An 18,185-nucleotide genomic window follows, 5' to 3' on the forward strand; every position below is an offset into this window, starting at 1 on the left:
AGGGGAAAATGGAAGAGGATGACATATTGCGCCGACCCCAAATAAAATTGGGAACAGGGCAGGAGGAAGAATATGCCTGCTTGGCTGGTTAGAATTTTGAAATAAGTAGGCTACATAAGACCTCGTCTCTATTTGAGAGCCGCTGCATCCACAGCGGTCATTTGATAACTTCCTACAAACAAGGACGAACGATTTTCGCCCATAGAGTTTTCGCCATACAAAGAGATTGATAGCGCCAGGTAGTTGTTTTTTTTATTGAACGATTCTTTATCGTAGGTAATGCTGAACGGGCCCAACAATCTATGCTCATAAAACTACTTAAATTATCGAAGGCGTGTTACATTATTATCATGAAGAATAATCAAGCAATCTAAGCAATAAACAAACAATAAAACGCTGATAACTGATAATTTACTTAATTCAGTAGCGCATTATGACGCGTTAATGTTATCAGTACAAAATTGAGTGATTGTTGTGCGTAACACGCTTGGTCATATCTTGTAAACTAAGCCTAATAAATCCTTCAGAAAGAAAACAGCTTAAGGGTATAAGGGTATGTGCACATTGTTAAGTCGTTAAAAGAAAAGATTGTTTTTTGTACTCTTCTTCTTTATTAACCAATAAGCAATTTAACTGCATGGCCTTTTTTATGAAAAATCATCAAATGACCTCTGCAGCGTGAGGGAGTATCTAAAACCCACCAAGTTCCTTTATAAGCCCTTTGTGTACCCGGGCCGGCGGTAACCCTTCGAACAATCCCCCCGCCCCGGCAAGGTTTGGCCCTGATGCGGCCCACTAAGGTCAAATATGGAATTACTAGCTTCTGCCAGCGGTTTCACTCGCATCCCGTGGGAACTACTTCCCGTACCGGGATAAAAAGTAGAATATGGCCTTCCTCGATAAATGGGCTATCTAACACTGAAAGAAATTTTCAAATCGGACCAGTAGTTCTTGAGATTAGTGCGTTCAAACAAACAAACTCTTCAGCTTTATAATATTAGTATAGATTATATCGATCGATAAAATACTAAAAGCAGAACCTAAGCAAAATACTAGCCACGGATAATTGACCTTTAATCCAGATATTTTTTATCAATATAATTTAGGCGCTAAGAGAATTGCACACAGAAGTGGTAAAAGGGGGCGTTGTTGGGGTGCTGTCCTTTGTATTTTTATATTATTGACGTTAACATTTCTAATATAAATAATGAACCTAGTATCAAAAAAATAATTGATCTTTAAGATTCTTCTCCACCGGTCGGTTAATAAACTTATTGTATAGTCAGCATTACTTATGTATCAGTGCAAACTCCTAGTGCATGATTATCATCAAACTTAGAAGTGTAGTAGGCTGTTATCACAGTTTGAATAATTTTAGGGGTCTGCTTTTGTATAAGTTTAATTTCATAAAACCTAATAAAATTGATTTTGATTCATCTAATTCTAGCTGTGGCTAGAACTAAATTCGCTTCTAGGCAGTGTACTTATCTATTACCGATGAGTCTTTTTAATGATTATCTATGATTCAGTAATCTAGTTAGATAATTATGTTATAGTTATAGTACCTATCTCTACGATACGTATATAATATTTAATAAACATATAGATATGTCAAATGCCGAATGAAGTTTTGCAGACAATCTGATACACAGATTTGAACCTGTATTTTACAAGTACTTATTGACTTTTTATTTGTTTTTGACTTGTTTTTCCTTTTGTACTGTAACTTTCGATCACTTATATAATAAATAGACTGCTTCAAAAATTAAGTATTATTCTACTTGTTTTAACTGTTTTTCTTAGGCATGGAGGTACGGGCCCCAAAACCAAAAATTACTATCGATATTTATTTTTTTATCAAAAACTAAGTACAATAGCGATAATTGTTATTTATGTTCCAAGTTAATTCCTTATATAAAGTGAGCAAGCAAAAGATTAAAGTTACATTCGTGGTGGAACAAAGATGGCGACTCTGTGCTGGGCTGTTCTTCTATTAGCAGGTAATAATTAGAAATAATATACAAACATTGAGGTTAAAGAAAGCTCGTGGATCAGAAGAAATCTGATTGCTTTACTTCCAAAGATAGGTGTACCCAGAATTCGTCCTTGGAGAACACTTTAAACTATTCCTTGAATTGAAGATAAAACTGGAGTCAAATGTAGTAACTAGGGTCTAACGACAATTTATAGCTGGGTGTACTCCATTTAAAAGAGGTCAAGAAGTAGTAACTTAGGTCAAGCTGCAGTCGAAACGGTAAGGTAAAAGTTATTTACGTTCTACAGTTATCCAAGAGCCTGACCTTACACATGAATAGATCTACTAATGTGCCTATGGTAAGTGACTCTTTACCTTCTATAATGGCCAACTGCTAGCCCTCAACATTCACTAAAAAAAAGCTCTAGTTGTTACTATTCCGTGTAGTGACTATCTTCTACTATCTATACTGAGCTTAAAAAAAACATATGACCAAAATTCTCAAACTAAAATTGTCTAAATTCCAGGAGTAGCGTACTCCTCAGAACTGGGTACCCAGACCTCAATAGAGAAGTACCCGAGCCTGGCGCAGGTGGAGAGCCGAGCTGGTCTGCTGTGGCTGCAGCAGTGCGTCTCCAGCGTCCTCACCTCCTACCACGTACTGTCCACCGCTAGGTGCTTTTCTGGAGTGTAAGTATTTCACTTATGATCATGTAGCTCTTACATGCGGTTGCAAAGACAGAGAAAACTTAGTCGTCATGCTGATGGCATGCGTAGTTTGCAGTCAATAGTGTAATGATGGACTTGGTCGTCCACACTACTGCAATATTTTGTGCATGGTAACATACAAACGAGCTTTGAACTGGACCAAAATATAGCCTATAATTAGGTATGAGTCTATTAATCCACATTGATGAAATAATCTCTTTGCGTACGTCATATATGACGCAGATAATTAGTCAATATAGCCATTCAATTAAGCCTTTTGACTCGCGAATTCAAGCGAATTCGATCCCACAACTATGCGCGGTTTAGCCTACCTGTTGACTAAACATTGTACATAACAACTATCTGAAGCTCAGCCAACTGGATAGTTCAACATTACGATAGCATTTGCTTTTGTGGTGACGAAAACCTGAAGAAATGCTATGTCCTTAATTAAAAGGAGTCCTAGTCTCCCTAGGCTCAAGTTGCCTTTAGTTTATCTCTGTTCGAGACTGAACAACAAAAATCTGGAAAGTAGATAAAACTAATTGAATTCCAATCTCATTCCAGCAACTACTCAGACAGCAACCGCCGCATCAGGGCTGGTACCTCCTACCGAGGCACCGACGGCCTCGTGCGCGAAGTCCAAAGGGTTTACTACAACCCCTCCTGGGGTCTCCTGGACAATGATGGAGACATCGCCGTGGTTCGATTGGAGACAGCCCTGACCCTGGGCGCTAATATCCAGCAGGCTGCCATTCTTGGAGAAGGCATTTACCTGCCTTATGGACTGAATATTCAGCTCGTTGGATGGGGAACTACAGCTGTAAGTACCTTTAGATTTATATTCAAAGGATAGTTTTTGAGAGTACCATTCATGGGCTTAGAAGTTTTACTGTCGTTTTATTAAAAAATCAAAAAACATACACAACATATATTTACAACTACATCATAAGACGTTATATATGGACGTTATATAAGATGGCCAGCATATATCGAAAGAATGAATAAACCGGCCAAGTGCGAGTCGGACTCGCGCACCGAGGGTTCCGTACAAATGCTGTATAGATAAAAAGTGAGTTTCGCGCCAACCGTTCAGTTTAGAACAATCATAGTTATGGTAATTTCGTGAGAGTCAAAATAGTTAATATTTTTTATTTTATAATATAACTAAAATAGTAGGCCAGTACCTTGTAACAGTTATTTTATTGAAGTTATTTATATACAACATTTTATAATCATCATTCAGAAATCTGATTGAAAATAACTAATTATGTCTTAAAGGTCATGGGGCATATCTGACCCGCTTTGTAAAAAGTGTCGGACATGAATCAAAGTAGTTTTAAATCGTGGAGAATGGTATGACGTTTCTTTGAATATAAATATTTTATTAAAATTCCATGGAGACGAATGTCCAGGATCGTTTGAAAAATATAAAAGACAAGCAGTTTCAGAGGATTGTACAGGTTGCAATGCTAGTTTTTATTGTTAAAGACATTTCATAAAGAAGGAAGGTGCCAATCCGGATGTCCAGGATCTGATGAGGATCTGGAAACCCTGAGAAATCGAGGGCAACTCTTGAATATTGTAGGCACGCATCGAGTCATAACCAGACATGTGTGTGTATTTTTGAGGGTACTGATAGACAGTGAAGGTTTGGAGCTGATTTGATTATGGAGATTACAGAGAGTCAAGGGAACTCCCGAACGGTATGTTGCAACTACCACGTGTTTGGGCTTATTTTATTCGTATTGGCGAAGACTTTCCACAAAGATAGGTTTGACTGCCATTGTGGGTTCGACAGCTAAGATCAGATATAGTTATGGGAACTCCTTTACAATTTATAACGTAACCTTGTGTTGGAGCTTATTTTATTTTAGGTGATGAGAATTCACTACTAACTTGGGTTAAAGCAGCCATTGCAGGAATGGGATCTTTTATTTTTGAGGGATTAATCACCTAAAGAGCCCCAGTTTCAGGTTTTTTTCGAAACCGCCTGACGACTTGTAGCTGTCGAATTGTAACAACGACTTCTAGAGAGTAGGATTCGGGGCTGCTGGCTTTACGTTTCTAGAGCCTTGACAAAAGTGTAATTCTGTCCCTTTCTTTGTTTTATAAAGTCGGCATTATTTTATTTTGTAGCATTTTACAAACAAATCCAACTTCAAACATATAAAAAAGCAACAAGAAAACAAAAGCAAGAAAGAAATTAAAAAGATGTTAGGTGCATCGGTCTAGAAGTCGGTGTCTAGAGGATGCATCTATATTTATTTAACCACCGAGATCTAGACCGATGCATATAAACAGTTTTCTTGTTGTTTTAGAAGTTGTTTTTTTTTTTTTAAGTTTTTATTTTTAACTTTTGTGAAAAGTTCTCGTCAATACGAATAATATAAGTCCAAACACGACGTAACTAAAACATACCGAGTTCACTCGACTTTCTCACGTCGCGTCGCCATCATCAGATAAGCTCTAAACCTTCACTGTTTGATAGTATCACCAGACATACATCTGAGAATCAAGTTTTAATCCTATGCATGCCTACAATTTCTGATAGTTGCCCTCGATTTCTCAGGATTTCCATCATCAGATCCAGACCTGATGACAATGGAAATAAACGGCGAGTATACTCTTTCACTACAAAGAAATGATTTCTCAAATCCGTCAAACTTGGTCGTTTAAATTCCCCATTGAAATGAGGAAAATATTTGATGTTTACACCTGATTTTCTCTAGATTCCCATGGTTCACATTGATGCGACTAATGCCATAGTAAATCAGAGCCTTTATCATTATACTGTGCTATATTTCGTTCGTATCCGCCGTGGGTATGGTTTTTATACTAAGGTGCCCAATGACCTTTGAATGATTTAAAATTTTTCACAGTTTAGAGGCCATTATATTTAAGAAGTGTTTGATATGAATTTCACTTTTTATTCAAAACTTTAATATCTCTACGCGTTCATGTGAAAAAGGGTAGGTAGTAAGTTTATAATTATTAAAAAAATATTTTATGTCATGTAAGCAAAAATAATATTTTAATATTTTATGTAACTTCAAATTTATTATTTTCGCAATTTTTCCTTTATCTGTACTATATAACGTTGCTTCGTGCCGAATTTTAAGATTCTGAGTTCACGGGAAGTACCTTGCAGGTTTTGATTCCCTAGCGTGTGACGGAAATTCGTCTAAGGTGTCGGTAAAACTGCTGTATCTTTTGATCGCGTTAACTTAGAAGTTTGATTTTTTCATTGCTTAAAGGGACAATAGACCTAGGTATTTGGTATAAATTTCAATTTGGTACCTTTATTCGTTCGTGAGAAATAAGGTAGTAAGTTTCATTTTATTAAAATATTTTTATTATATTATATAACAAAAAAAAATGAGATTTTCGCAATTTTTCCTATATTTGCATTATATAACAATGCTTCATGCCAAATTTCAAGATTCTGAGTTTACGGAAAGTACCCTGTAGGTTTTGATTCCTTTGCGAGTGTCGAGAATTTGTTGAAAATATCGACATAATCGGTTGTATCTTTTGATTGGCTTGGCTTAGAAGCTTGATATTTTCACAGCCTAAAGGGACAATAGACCCGAGTATTTTATGTGAATTTCAGCTTGATACGTCCACGCGTTCTTAAGATAAAGGGTCTTGACAGACAGACAGACAGACAGACAGACGGGCAACAAAGTGATCCTATAAGGGTTCCGTTTTTTCCTTTCGAGGTACGGAACCCTAAAAAACATTTAATCACTAGAACACGATTTTAGAATAGATAACACAGAATGAGAAATACAGATGAAAAAGGATAGCCAACAAAAAGATGAAAGAAGGTTAACATCAGAGAGTTGACAAAAGCGACCAGATAATTGGAAACATAGAAAATATGACATCATAAGTTTAACTGAATGTAGACTGAACAGTTCAATAGTAGTAGTGCTTTATACAAATCCTTATTTGTTAAGAAGTATATAATTTTTCCTTTATTAAAGTTAACATATCGTTTTACAGGAGGGCGGCAACCTTGGAAACAGCAACCTTTACGAATTGGACCTATACACAGTCAATACCGACGACTGCCTGGAAACCTACCTCGGTTTAGATTTGGAGAACAACACTATTACAGAAAACATGATCTGCGCTGGTCTGCGGAACACCCAGGGTCGTGACCTTGACACGAGAGATGAGGGAGCTCCTATCTTCTATTCTGGAGTCACTGTAGGGGTGGTTTCTTTCGGAGTATCAAGAGGAGATGACAGTATACCCATCGTCAGCACAAACATCAGTACTTATAGTAACTGGATCGTAGAAGCAGCTAGATACTAAACCTTCTTTTTTAGGGTGGCTAATTTTGAGTTGTTAATCTGAATATTTGACGGGAATCAAGAATTGGTTAAGATTAATTTTAAGGTCTATGTTTATAGAGTTTTGGAATATTAAACTTTTGTAAACGAATTTGTTTTGTTTATAAATCTATGAGATGTTTTCACGTACGATTGTAGGCAATGTTTTGTAAATATTTATTTTATAACTACCTTCCGCCAGCGGCTTCTCCCGTATGGTGTGTTTATAAAAAGTAGTCTATTTGTTAATCCAAGGTATCACTTGTTGTGACCACAAATCAGATTTTTTGTTTATGGACTGATTACAATCAATATCGCCATTGGTTTTTAATTCATACTCCCCTTATATGTATACTCTCTTATGTACTCCCTTATACATACTCCTATTTACCCCCTTATATACTCTCTTATGTACTCCCTTATACATACTCTTATTTACTCCCCTTATATACTCTCTTATGTACTCCTTTATACATACTCTTATTTACTCCCCTTATACATTTACTCTCTTATGTACTCCTTTATACATACTCTTATTTACTCCCCTTATACATATACTCTCTTATGTACTCCCTTATTCATACTCTTATTTACTCCCCTTATACATATACTCTCTTATGTACTCCCTTATTCATACTCTTATTTACTCCCCTTATATACTCTCTTATGTACTCCCTTATACATACTCTTATTTACTCCCCTTATACATATACTCTCTTATGTACTCCCTTATACATACTCTTATGAACTCCCCTTATATACTCTCTTATGTACTCCCTTATACATACTCTTATTTACTCCCCTTATATACTCTCTTATGTACTCCCTTATACATACTCTTATTTACTCCCCTTATATACTCTCTTATGTACTCCCTTATACATACTCTTATGAACTCCCCTTATATACTCTCTTATGTACTCCCTTATACATACTCTTATTTACTCCCCTTATATACTCTCTTACGTACTCCCTTATACATACTCTTATTTACTCCCCTTATATACTCTCTTATGTACTCCCTTATACATACTCTTATTTACTCCCCTTATATACTCTCTTATGTACTCCTTTATACATACTCTTATTTACTCCCCTTATACATATACTCTCTTATGTACTCCCTTATTCATACTCTTATTTACTCCCCTTATACATATACTCTCTTATGTACTCCCTTATTCATACTCTTATTTACTCCCCTTATATACTCTCTTATGTACTCCCTTATACATACTCTTATTTACTCCCCTTATACATATACTCTCTTATGTACTCCCTTATACATACTCTTATGAACTCCCCTTATATACTCTCTTATGTACTCCCTTATACATACTCTTATTTACTCCCCTTATATACTCTCTTATGTACTCCCTTATACATACTCTTATTTACTCCCCTTATATACTCTCTTATGTACTCCCTTATACATACTCTTATGAACTCCCCTTATATACTCTCTTATGTACTCCCTTATACATACTCTTATTTACTCCCCTTATATACTCTCTTACGTACTCCCTTATACATACTCTTATTTACTCCCCTTATATACTCTCTTATGTACTCCCTTATACATACTCTTATTTACTCCCCTTATATACTCTCTTATGTACTCCCTTATACATACTCTTATTTACTCCCCTTATATACTCTCTTATGTACTCCCTTATACATACTCTTATTTACTCCCCTTATATACTCTCTTATGTACTCCCTTATACATACTTTTATGAACTCCCCTTATATACAATCATATGTACTCCTTTATATACTCTCTTTTGTTCTCCCCTTATACCTTATCTTATGAACTCCCGTTGTATACACCCTATGTACTTCCCTCACATACACTCTCATGAACTCGCCTTATATACTCTCTTATGTACTCACCTTATACAAACACTTATGATATATGATGAAAATACATTTATGAACAATTGTTCATTGCAGCTTTCACATTTGATTTAAAACGCCAACTACAGTACGGACACGCGGCAGTAGGGACATGCTTTTTCAAAAGTAACATCTTTCGATACCCATGACCTACAGGTTTTCCCGACCCGGTTATCGACTAAAAGTTCTGCAGACACAATTGTCATCCTTTTAGCAACATGTTAATGGTTCTCTATTTGCTATAACTCCGGCTTAAAGTCTGTTTGAGAGTCAAGTTTTCCTTGGCGTTGGTTTTTAGTTGTTCTCAAACCTTGACTTTAAAATTCGAAACAAAAGACACGTCAATGACGTCATGCACGAAATGAAAGAGATGGACTGATGTGAGAAAGAGTAAACAAATGTTTAATGAAACAAAAGACACGTCAATGACGTCACGCATGAAATGAAAGGGATAGATTTATAAATTAGATAGAGATAAATATTGAAAGCAATTTTCAGGAAACACATAGATAATAGTTTCTTTTGCACAAAACTAATTCTAAGTTTGATGCATAGGGTTGATATTTCCTAGAAGGGCTCTCATAGGCAGCACAAGTTTTGGATTGTGTACGCTAATGCTACCACTGTTATGATCATGTTTCAGAACTTAGATTTATTTAGAAACCAGCCAGCTGGTCCGTGCGATAGCGGAGGTGTTTTTAATTGCACTGCGATTTTTTTACATCAATAAAATTGATTTTTAATTATAGTAAATAACATAAAAGACCTACGAAGGAACACGATGGATTTTGTCAGTTAAAGTCTGACACTCCCTCACCGCTGCTAACCTACAGCGGGAGGCATTTGATGACTTTTGCCATCGTTAAAAGAAAGTAGTCACTTACCTAAAAGTCTTGATAGGACCACAGGTTATGTTAATAGTAACTATATGACTTTTTACATAAGTATCTACATATGTATTAAGCAATTAAATGATAATTCCCGCCTTTTGGGCACGCTCCCAGACGACAGCGATATGGACGCATTTTTCTTTTTAGTTTCAGCTTTTTACTGGCTTAGTTTTTTATTCTTGCATTGTCTATGTAAATAAGAATTTATGAACACTCATTAATGCCTGAAATGTATGTTCTATTGATTAAAGCATGTTAAATTTACATTGAAATTTAGCCAGTTAAAAAAAAAAAAATCATAATTTTAACATTATTTTTTTTAAGTAGGTACGAGCTATAAATTTATTTTTTAATTTAATGTCAGAGACATGAATGCTTTACCAATTTAACTTACCACTGATTAAATACTCGACAAGTAAAAGCTTATATACATCCACAGTTATTTATTTACGAATAAATGCCTATCGTTAGATTGATTGCCCAGCTGCAAAGAGCTATAAAAGATTAACATATTTATACAGATAATTTCTTAAGATCTGACAAAGGAGCTCAAAATATTTTGAGACTATAAAGGATTCTAATTGGTTGATACACTCGTACCATGCGAGTCATCCGATGAACATTAATACAAATAATTCTTAATTGGATCAAGATAATGATATCGGATCGATTCTCGAAGTTTTGAATGAAATAATCGCACACCTGCTTATCCTTACTAAATCTATTTCATAACAGATGATAAGAAAATTAAATAATCCTGTGAACTGGGCATTGCTGGCCTTTCTTTGAGAGATAATTGTTGTTTGTTTTTAATTGATATCTCGTTTTTTTGCTAAGCAACAATAGGTGGCATACACCAAGCTTGATGCAACAGTAAGGCCGTTTACACATTACCGATAGTCCGCTTATAAGTCCACGCCGTTTTGGAAGCTTGCATACTCTTGCGTATTAATGAACACAAAGGGTCATAGGGTTGCTCCTAGAATGCTTTGTATGCCAAAATTTTTCGTCATCATTTCTCTCAATCATCCGTGTATCATGTAATCTTACATACGTTTTTCTTCAGTCTTTTCATTTTGTTGTCCGTTTCGTTTTCTTGAGATGGAAAATCATCTGGATGACCCATAGGAGTCACAGTTTTAGTAATTAAACCCAGCTTTATTTCTACTTCAAGTTCGCGGCAACACTTTCGAATTTCCCGTGGCTCCGGCAGGCTTCTTCACAGTCCACATGGAATGACCAATGAAAGGAAGACTTTCCTTTTCCATCCATTATTCATTCACTATTAATGTATATTTGCATTTTACTCACTATTAATTAGATGGCCATTCTAGCTAGTTTTCCTTTAAAATTTTTGCACCCATTTTCTTTTATCGCTACTATCATCATCTTCCTAGCATCTAAATACGTTGGAGTCGGCTTCCAGTCTAACCGGATGCAGTTGAGTACCAGTGTTTACCAAGGAGCGATTGCCTATCTGACCTCCTCAACCCAGTTACCCGTTCAACCCAAAACCCCTTGGTAAGACTGCTTATCAGACTTACTGGCTTCTGACTACCCGTAGCCACTGCCAAAGATGTTATATGTCAATCACTAAATAACTTCTTTTACAGTCGAAAACGACGTCAATGCAGTTTTCAACGGATGACTTACCCCACTGCGCTAGTTGTAAAAATAAACTGTTTATCTACCGATAACATATGGAGCCATAATTTACACATAAGTTGAGGAAAGTTACCTACTTCTAGAACCTGAAGGAAATGTCTAATAAATGTATTTAGATAGACAATTTAGTCTGCAGCTGCAACTAGATATAATGATAATATTTTATCTTAAATTCAGAGGGGAATAATTGACAATCGTTATTATTGATATGACGTCAAAGTCATGTGCTTCTTTGATTAATACTTATTTTGTTTCTGAAATTATCCCTGTTTGCGGTATCGAAGGGCTTATGCGTGTGGGGTAAACAGTCTAATAAATTATTGTAAATCATTATTTGGTGGTGAATTCTGTCAAAGCCAACAAATAATATGAGACTCCTTCTTAAATAAATAAATAAATTCTTATAATTTTATTTTAAGTGACCTAAGTACTACTACTAGTTACTACATAAAAAGTGTTTAAAATAATGTTCTTACTTTCCAATATCATATTTTAGTCAATGTAGAGAAAATAGACAGGAAGCCAACCCCAACATAGCTTTGAAAACTACGCAGATGATGATGAATAGGCAAACAATTTTCCAAAGTAACTAATTTTTCTTAGTTACTTTATAAATTTTCTCAATCATTTAAGATTTTGGTTAATAAGCAAAGACACCTTCAGTTAAAAGAAAATCTATTTTCAAAAGGTTTCCACATTACACACTTTTACATTTGTAAAATTAATAATTACTACTTTAAATAGCTTTTAGCTTGTAGCTAGAAAAACAAGTAAACAAAATATTTTTTCTTTTAATTCCCCAACGTAATAAAGGCAGTTTAATATTTATCTGACGTTTATTGCAGATTAAAGGCTTCATTACGCTGGCTGAGTAACTGAAATTAAAACTTTGTTATTTTCTAGAATCTGCAAAATTCTTTACAAACACAAAAATAGCTTTAAAGACCTCGATTTTGACGACCTCATTTGCGCAATGGTCCATGCTGCTGGACTGCCGAACCTGCGGTCCCGGGTTCGATTTCCGGTTCGGTCAACATTTGTGTGATGATCATGCTTGTTGGCCGTGGTCTGGGTGTTATAGTATGTATTTATAAATATGTATATACGTAGCTATATGTAGTTTATCAGTTGTGTTAGCACCCATAACACATAAGTTAATTAATAACTTAACATGTAATACAACCGACTGTGTGTGAAAAAGTGTCACGACATTATTTAAAAATAAAGTGTAATAGACTGGTCGTATATCAAGGACAATGGGCGTACTGGACATCATTTCCTTTTTCCGACTATGCTGGCATCAGCTTCCAGTCTAAGCGGATACAGCTGTGTTTTACAAGAGGCGACTGCCTATCTGACCTCCTCAACCCAGTTACCCGGCAACCCACCCTTGCCTTGGTTAGACTTGCTGGCTGCTGATCATCTGTACCACTGCTAAAGATGTTCACTGATAGCCGGGACCTACCTACTACCTATGTATAGGTAAAATGTAGGTAACACATTAATGAATGATTATTTTTAGTTATTGCCAGATTAGGTTTAGGCTCGGCAGTAAAAGAGAGTACTGATGACTATAAAAAAGATGAATATGGCAATAAAAAAGACAACTGCGTATTAGCCTTTATCATTCATTCATTTTTATTATAACCAATTTCATCATTTACGTATCGGGTATGATATTCTATGCCGAATTGTAAAAAAAATTACATAATCCATTCAGTGGTTTAGCCACAGGAGTTATTTTTCGTTTTCCTAATTTACAACAATTCAATTCATTTTATTTGGAATCATGGTGTAAAGCAGAGATAACGTTACGAGTATCGAATTTTTTGACCAGTCGACAGCTGAGTGCTGATTTCGAATTTTGTAAGTTTACGCGCTCGATACGTAATTATAACTTGGCTGAAGTAAAGAGTCGTATGCTGCATCACCAGATTAGAATATAGCACGTTCATTCATTTTTCCAGATAATGACGTTTACTATTTCGCAAGTGAGCGCGTTTATAATACAACCAAGTGCCGATGACAGCCTTTATGAAATAAACATGTGAAAAATGAATACTACGTAATTAAGTAGTATGATAATTTACGCATCGAGAAAGTTAACCTGCAAAACTCGCACAAGGTACTCTATCAGTTTTCAAGGGAGAATTTCAGTTGTTTGTACTGACTGACTCTTAAATGGTGTTCTAATTCTCGCACATTTTTATTCTTTTTGCTTTGTTCGAATTTTTTATTTTTTTATTTATGCGTATTTTATTTATTCCTTTATGTAAAGTTATAGCTATATATTAAACAGTACATTAACTTATTTAATTAACATACAAAGTATATACACAATACATTTTTTTTCTTTCCCAGGCATATTAAAACAATTTTTCTTGTACTAAGTAATCTGCTTACTTGCAAAACGTACAGAAAACCTCAGTTGTAAGTTACAAAACCGAGGAAAACGCTAAGGAAATTAGGTCATAAATAAAAAGAGCGTATATTTCTTTGTTTTCTTTGAACAGAAAAGAAACACAACAAAAAATATCGTTTAGGTCCCGAATAAAGAAATCCTACTAATGCTGTGAATGTAAATGTAAAAGGCCACGCAGATGATGATGATATTCTAAACGTGAAAGTTTGTATGTATGAATGGTTTGTGCCACTTTTAGGGTATTGAATGTATTTATATGAAATTTAATATTAATATAACTATATAGCAGGATAACACATAGGCTTCTTTTTACATAGGTGCGGGAAAAGGATAATTTAGAGAGCTGGTGAAACCCCACAGACTCATCGTTGGTTAATGGTCACTAATGCACGGATTCAAGTCATAGTTTGGACCGCGATAACTTACCATGACACCCGGTCCATGTCAAGCACCAATACAATCTTGATAAAAGTAATTGTTATAATTTTAATTTTAAGAGTTGTTGTTGGTGGATTTGAAAGATCTTCGACCCCACAAGGCTTGTTAGTAAACCAACACGACAACGAGGTGCAAAAGACAATAACAAGTACTTAAATATATTGTAAATTAATCATATTGTTACAAAATTATGTTTATTAACCAAAGAAGCGACCAAACAGAAAGATTCCAATATCTTTATTGGCCCACATAATTATTCAATTTGCAGCAGTCAATATACAAGCTATTATGCTATTTCTGATCTGATAAAATGCACCCCACTTGCAACACGAAGTTAATATGTCAATGATACCATAGATAAAGCCAACAATGAGCCTTAAATTACAATTAATAAAAATATAGGGTATGATGTTTGAGATAATCGCGATAGGAGGTGCAAGGAAATTGGTATAAATAATCGTGCTGAGACTTCTTCGGCACATTCGTTCGAGACATCGAGTTGTCACCTGCAGAACTACAATGGCTTCCTACGCTACCTTCACCCTCCTCGTCCTCGCTGGTAAATATAAAGTGATCTTAAAGCCCTATTTCAGTTCTTACCTTACTCATATTTGTGGAATTAAATGTATGAGCTGATGGCTGAAATGTGCTTACTCATGATTCCAGGCCATTCATATTATACATTCTCTCATTTACTCCTTATAGGTATTGAATGCTCTTGTAACTTGGTCTATTGGCCCGAATTGTTATTCAAAGTCTCTCTCACTGTTCTAAAGAAAAATCTAATTTTACTGTCTCCGACCTTAAGTCAAAGTCAAAGACAACAGCCATTTCAACAACTCTTCATCTCGTATTTTCATTTTGAATCTTAATCTTTTGAAGCCAAAATAAAAAGCGTGTAAAATGGAGCTATCCCCCAATATTCTTCCTGATTTACTTATACAATTCTTCTGTATTTCGTCTTGCAATATGTAGGATTCCTCGCCAGCGCCTTCTCCAGCAGCTCTCCTGCCAGGATTGAGGACTACCCCAGCACCGTTCAACTGGAGACTGGAATCGGCCGTGTCTGGCTGCAAACCTGTGTTGGTTCCGTTCTGACCTCTCGCCATGTTCTGACTGCCGCTCACTGCCTTATTGGAACGTAAGTACCTACTATTGCTTTCATAGTATTTAATATTCATCATCAGCCTCCTGCCCTTATCCCAATTTTATTTCGAGTCAGCGGAGCATGTTTTCATATTATTGAATATTATAAATTCGAGTTTTTCGAGTCCAATTGAGATGAAAATTGATTCTAATGTAACCTGATCCATTTTGATTTAAGAGTATGCCAATTATAAAAACTCTTTCCGAATTAAATAACAGTTCTTCACAATACAATTAAATAATACTGTTATCATAAAGTAGAGGAACTTCTTCGGATGACGATCAAATGTGAGATAATAATGCATGTCTCGCACAGATAATTCAAAACTTGGCGTTAAATTGTATCAACTTTTTAAGTATCAGTGTCTTGTCAATTATCATTTTAAGTACTGTAGCATCGATAAAACAATCTTACCCTTGTAACTAATCTAAAGTAACCTGCAGCTCAAACATATGTTTTTCATTTCAGCGCCCTCACCCCTCGCATTAGCCGTGTCCGTGCCGGCACCAGCGAGCGCGGCCGTGGCGGCGACGTCTGGGAGGTCAACAGCGTCATCAGACACCCTGACTACAGCTTGAAGGCTTTCGAAGGCAACGTTGGCATTGTTCGTCTGCAGACCGCCCTCTGGTTCGGCGCTGCCATCCAACAGGCTAGGATCACCGCCTCTGGTGTCACTTTCCCCGCTAACGTGCCCGTCACCCTGGCTGGATGGGGCCGCACCTCGGTTAGTAGTATTTTCTTTAATACTTCAGTTTTATGAGTTGGTGAAAATAGTTGTAAGACCAATTTTGTCAACATAGAGGATAAAAAGTCCTTACCTGAGGATAAAAGATTTAAACGATTGACTCAGGATTTAAATTTTTTGATACTGACCAGCATTATGTATTTTTGGTTCCACATATCGTTGCTTACTTTAATTCTTATCACATCATTCGACTGATTTATATTCCCATCACTAAAATTTTCAATTTACTCCCACCAACAGCAAGAAGACCTCTGGGCTGACCGCGACCTCCACAGCACTCAACTTTACACCGTCGACCATAGCCTCTGCGTCGAGAAGTACGGAGACCTCAAAGTTCCCATTGCCGTTACTGAGAACATGATCTGTGCTGCTACCCTCGGCACTACTGGCGCTAACTTCGGAGTCAGGGATGGTGGTTCTCCCGTCTTCTACGACGGAATCCTTGTTGGCTTCGTCTCCTTCGGCAGCCCTCTTAGTGCTACCGAGTACCCCTTGGTCGCTACCGCTGTCTCTCCCTACTCCGACTGGATCGTTGAAAACGCTGTTTAAAGTCCTGGTTAAAATGATTGTCTCATTTTTTATTTACTAATATATTTTTCGGTTATTTGTTTTCTATTTTTTGGTTTTTAATTTTTCTATTCATTTAATGATACGTCTGACCGCTAGTGGTGTGAAAGTGCCCTTCACGGGTATACCCTTCACCACTATAATCTGTTTCAGTTTGTAATGGTTTTGGTTTGAAAGTGCATTGCTACAGAGGAATAATATGATTGTGTGAAAGACGTTTGCCCGGAAGAATGTAACTTCTGGGATAATGTCAAAAGACAAGATGTCAAAAAGACATGACTACAAATAAGAAATTGCGATACGGGCAGAAGTATGCTGACATTTCAATATATCATCTACAATCTCACGATCAAAACAATTTAAAATCTCGAAACAATATGTAACCCATTCATAGACAGGTGAATAGATAATTGTGTTGCAAAACAACCAAATGCCTTGATAATAACATCGCACGATTTATCAATACATATCTTAATATTATTTCATTCATGAAAATATAGGAAAATACGCGCAGCTTGGCAACTGCTATAAATTAATCTACTGATTAGTAACAATTAATTGACAATAATAAATAATAAAAAGCAATCAATCAAACAGGTTTCAGAATACGAAGAAAAAAAAAATATACATAATAAACATAATGATTACTTTAAATACATATTAATATCGAATATTTGGGAATATGCAAAGCTACTAGCAGTCGGAGTTCCATAGAGTAAAACCTTCTGACAATGCGTGCCGTTTAGTAAAAATTAATTTCTTTTTGGTCTTTTTTGTTAGTGCAACCATTTTCTGGGATTATGTAAGTCGTGAACAATACAACTAAACCGGCAAGCTACATATAGGTAAAATATTGATGCCTGCTACAAAATAACAGCAATATGATACGACGCAACTTTGATATATTTATTTTGCTAGGCGTTTTAAACTTAACTTTTTTAAGTAACATAATTTCACATATTTATGCGAGTAAATAATTAATTGTAATAATGGAGAAAGAATTTGCATCAGTATTTTTATGTGAAGGTTTTTGAGAGTAGTTGTCCACAAAACTTTTCTTCAATTTCCTTATTTATCTTATTTTCATATATCGATAGTAACTTATCACACAACATCGATAAACAATCGAATAATAATAACAATCATCGTTTTACTTTTGTTTTCCGATTCACTGAAGCATCGCTAAAGTAATCGGCCATTTTGTTCGGCCTGTTCAATTCCGACGAAAAATAAAGCTCTCCTGAGATTTGGCCTAGAAACTACGCAGTTTCGGAAAACCCTTCCAAGAATCTACTAAGGTACATAAAATAAAAAGAAAAATAATGCTGGACTCTCTTGATTCAGAGAACGATTTAAGCAGAATAACAGCAAATAAGGCATAATTTGTAATAC

The 18,185-nt window shown here is 35.7% G+C and overlaps 2 protein-coding genes and 1 long non-coding RNA gene across 3 annotated transcripts; 2 read left to right on the top strand and 1 right to left on the bottom strand.

The window, feature by feature from the left end:
- The first annotated feature begins 1,901 nt into the window (after positions 1 to 1,901).
- LOC124640942 (trypsin CFT-1-like) lies at positions 1,902 to 7,343 on the top strand. Its single transcript, XM_047178911.1, has 4 exons — positions 1,902 to 2,000; positions 2,503 to 2,665; positions 3,251 to 3,506; positions 6,692 to 7,343. Exons 1-4 carry the CDS (start codon positions 1,964 to 1,966, stop codon positions 7,004 to 7,006), a joined length of 771 nt encoding a protein of 256 aa, XP_047034867.1. The 5' UTR covers positions 1,902 to 1,963; the 3' UTR covers positions 7,007 to 7,343.
- On the bottom strand, positions 7,198 to 8,105 carry LOC124640944. The gene is made up of 2 exons (XR_006985613.1): positions 8,018 to 8,105; positions 7,198 to 7,461 (listed from the first exon to the last, which is right to left on the bottom strand). It is a non-coding gene; the product is annotated as an uncharacterized LOC124640944 (long non-coding RNA).
- A 6,634-nt stretch (positions 8,106 to 14,739) lies between these two features.
- Positions 14,740 to 16,841, top strand: LOC124640914 (trypsin, alkaline C-like). Its single transcript, XM_047178874.1, has 4 exons — positions 14,740 to 14,893; positions 15,310 to 15,475; positions 15,950 to 16,205; positions 16,467 to 16,841. Exons 1-4 carry the CDS (start codon positions 14,854 to 14,856, stop codon positions 16,773 to 16,775), a joined length of 771 nt encoding a protein of 256 aa, XP_047034830.1. The 5' UTR covers positions 14,740 to 14,853; the 3' UTR covers positions 16,776 to 16,841.
- The last annotated feature ends 1,344 nt before the right edge of the window (positions 16,842 to 18,185 follow it).

Source organism: Helicoverpa zea, chromosome 21 (assembly GCF_022581195.2).
Source record: "Helicoverpa zea isolate HzStark_Cry1AcR chromosome 21, ilHelZeax1.1, whole genome shotgun sequence".
NCBI lineage: Eukaryota > Metazoa > Arthropoda > Insecta > Lepidoptera > Noctuidae > Helicoverpa > Helicoverpa zea.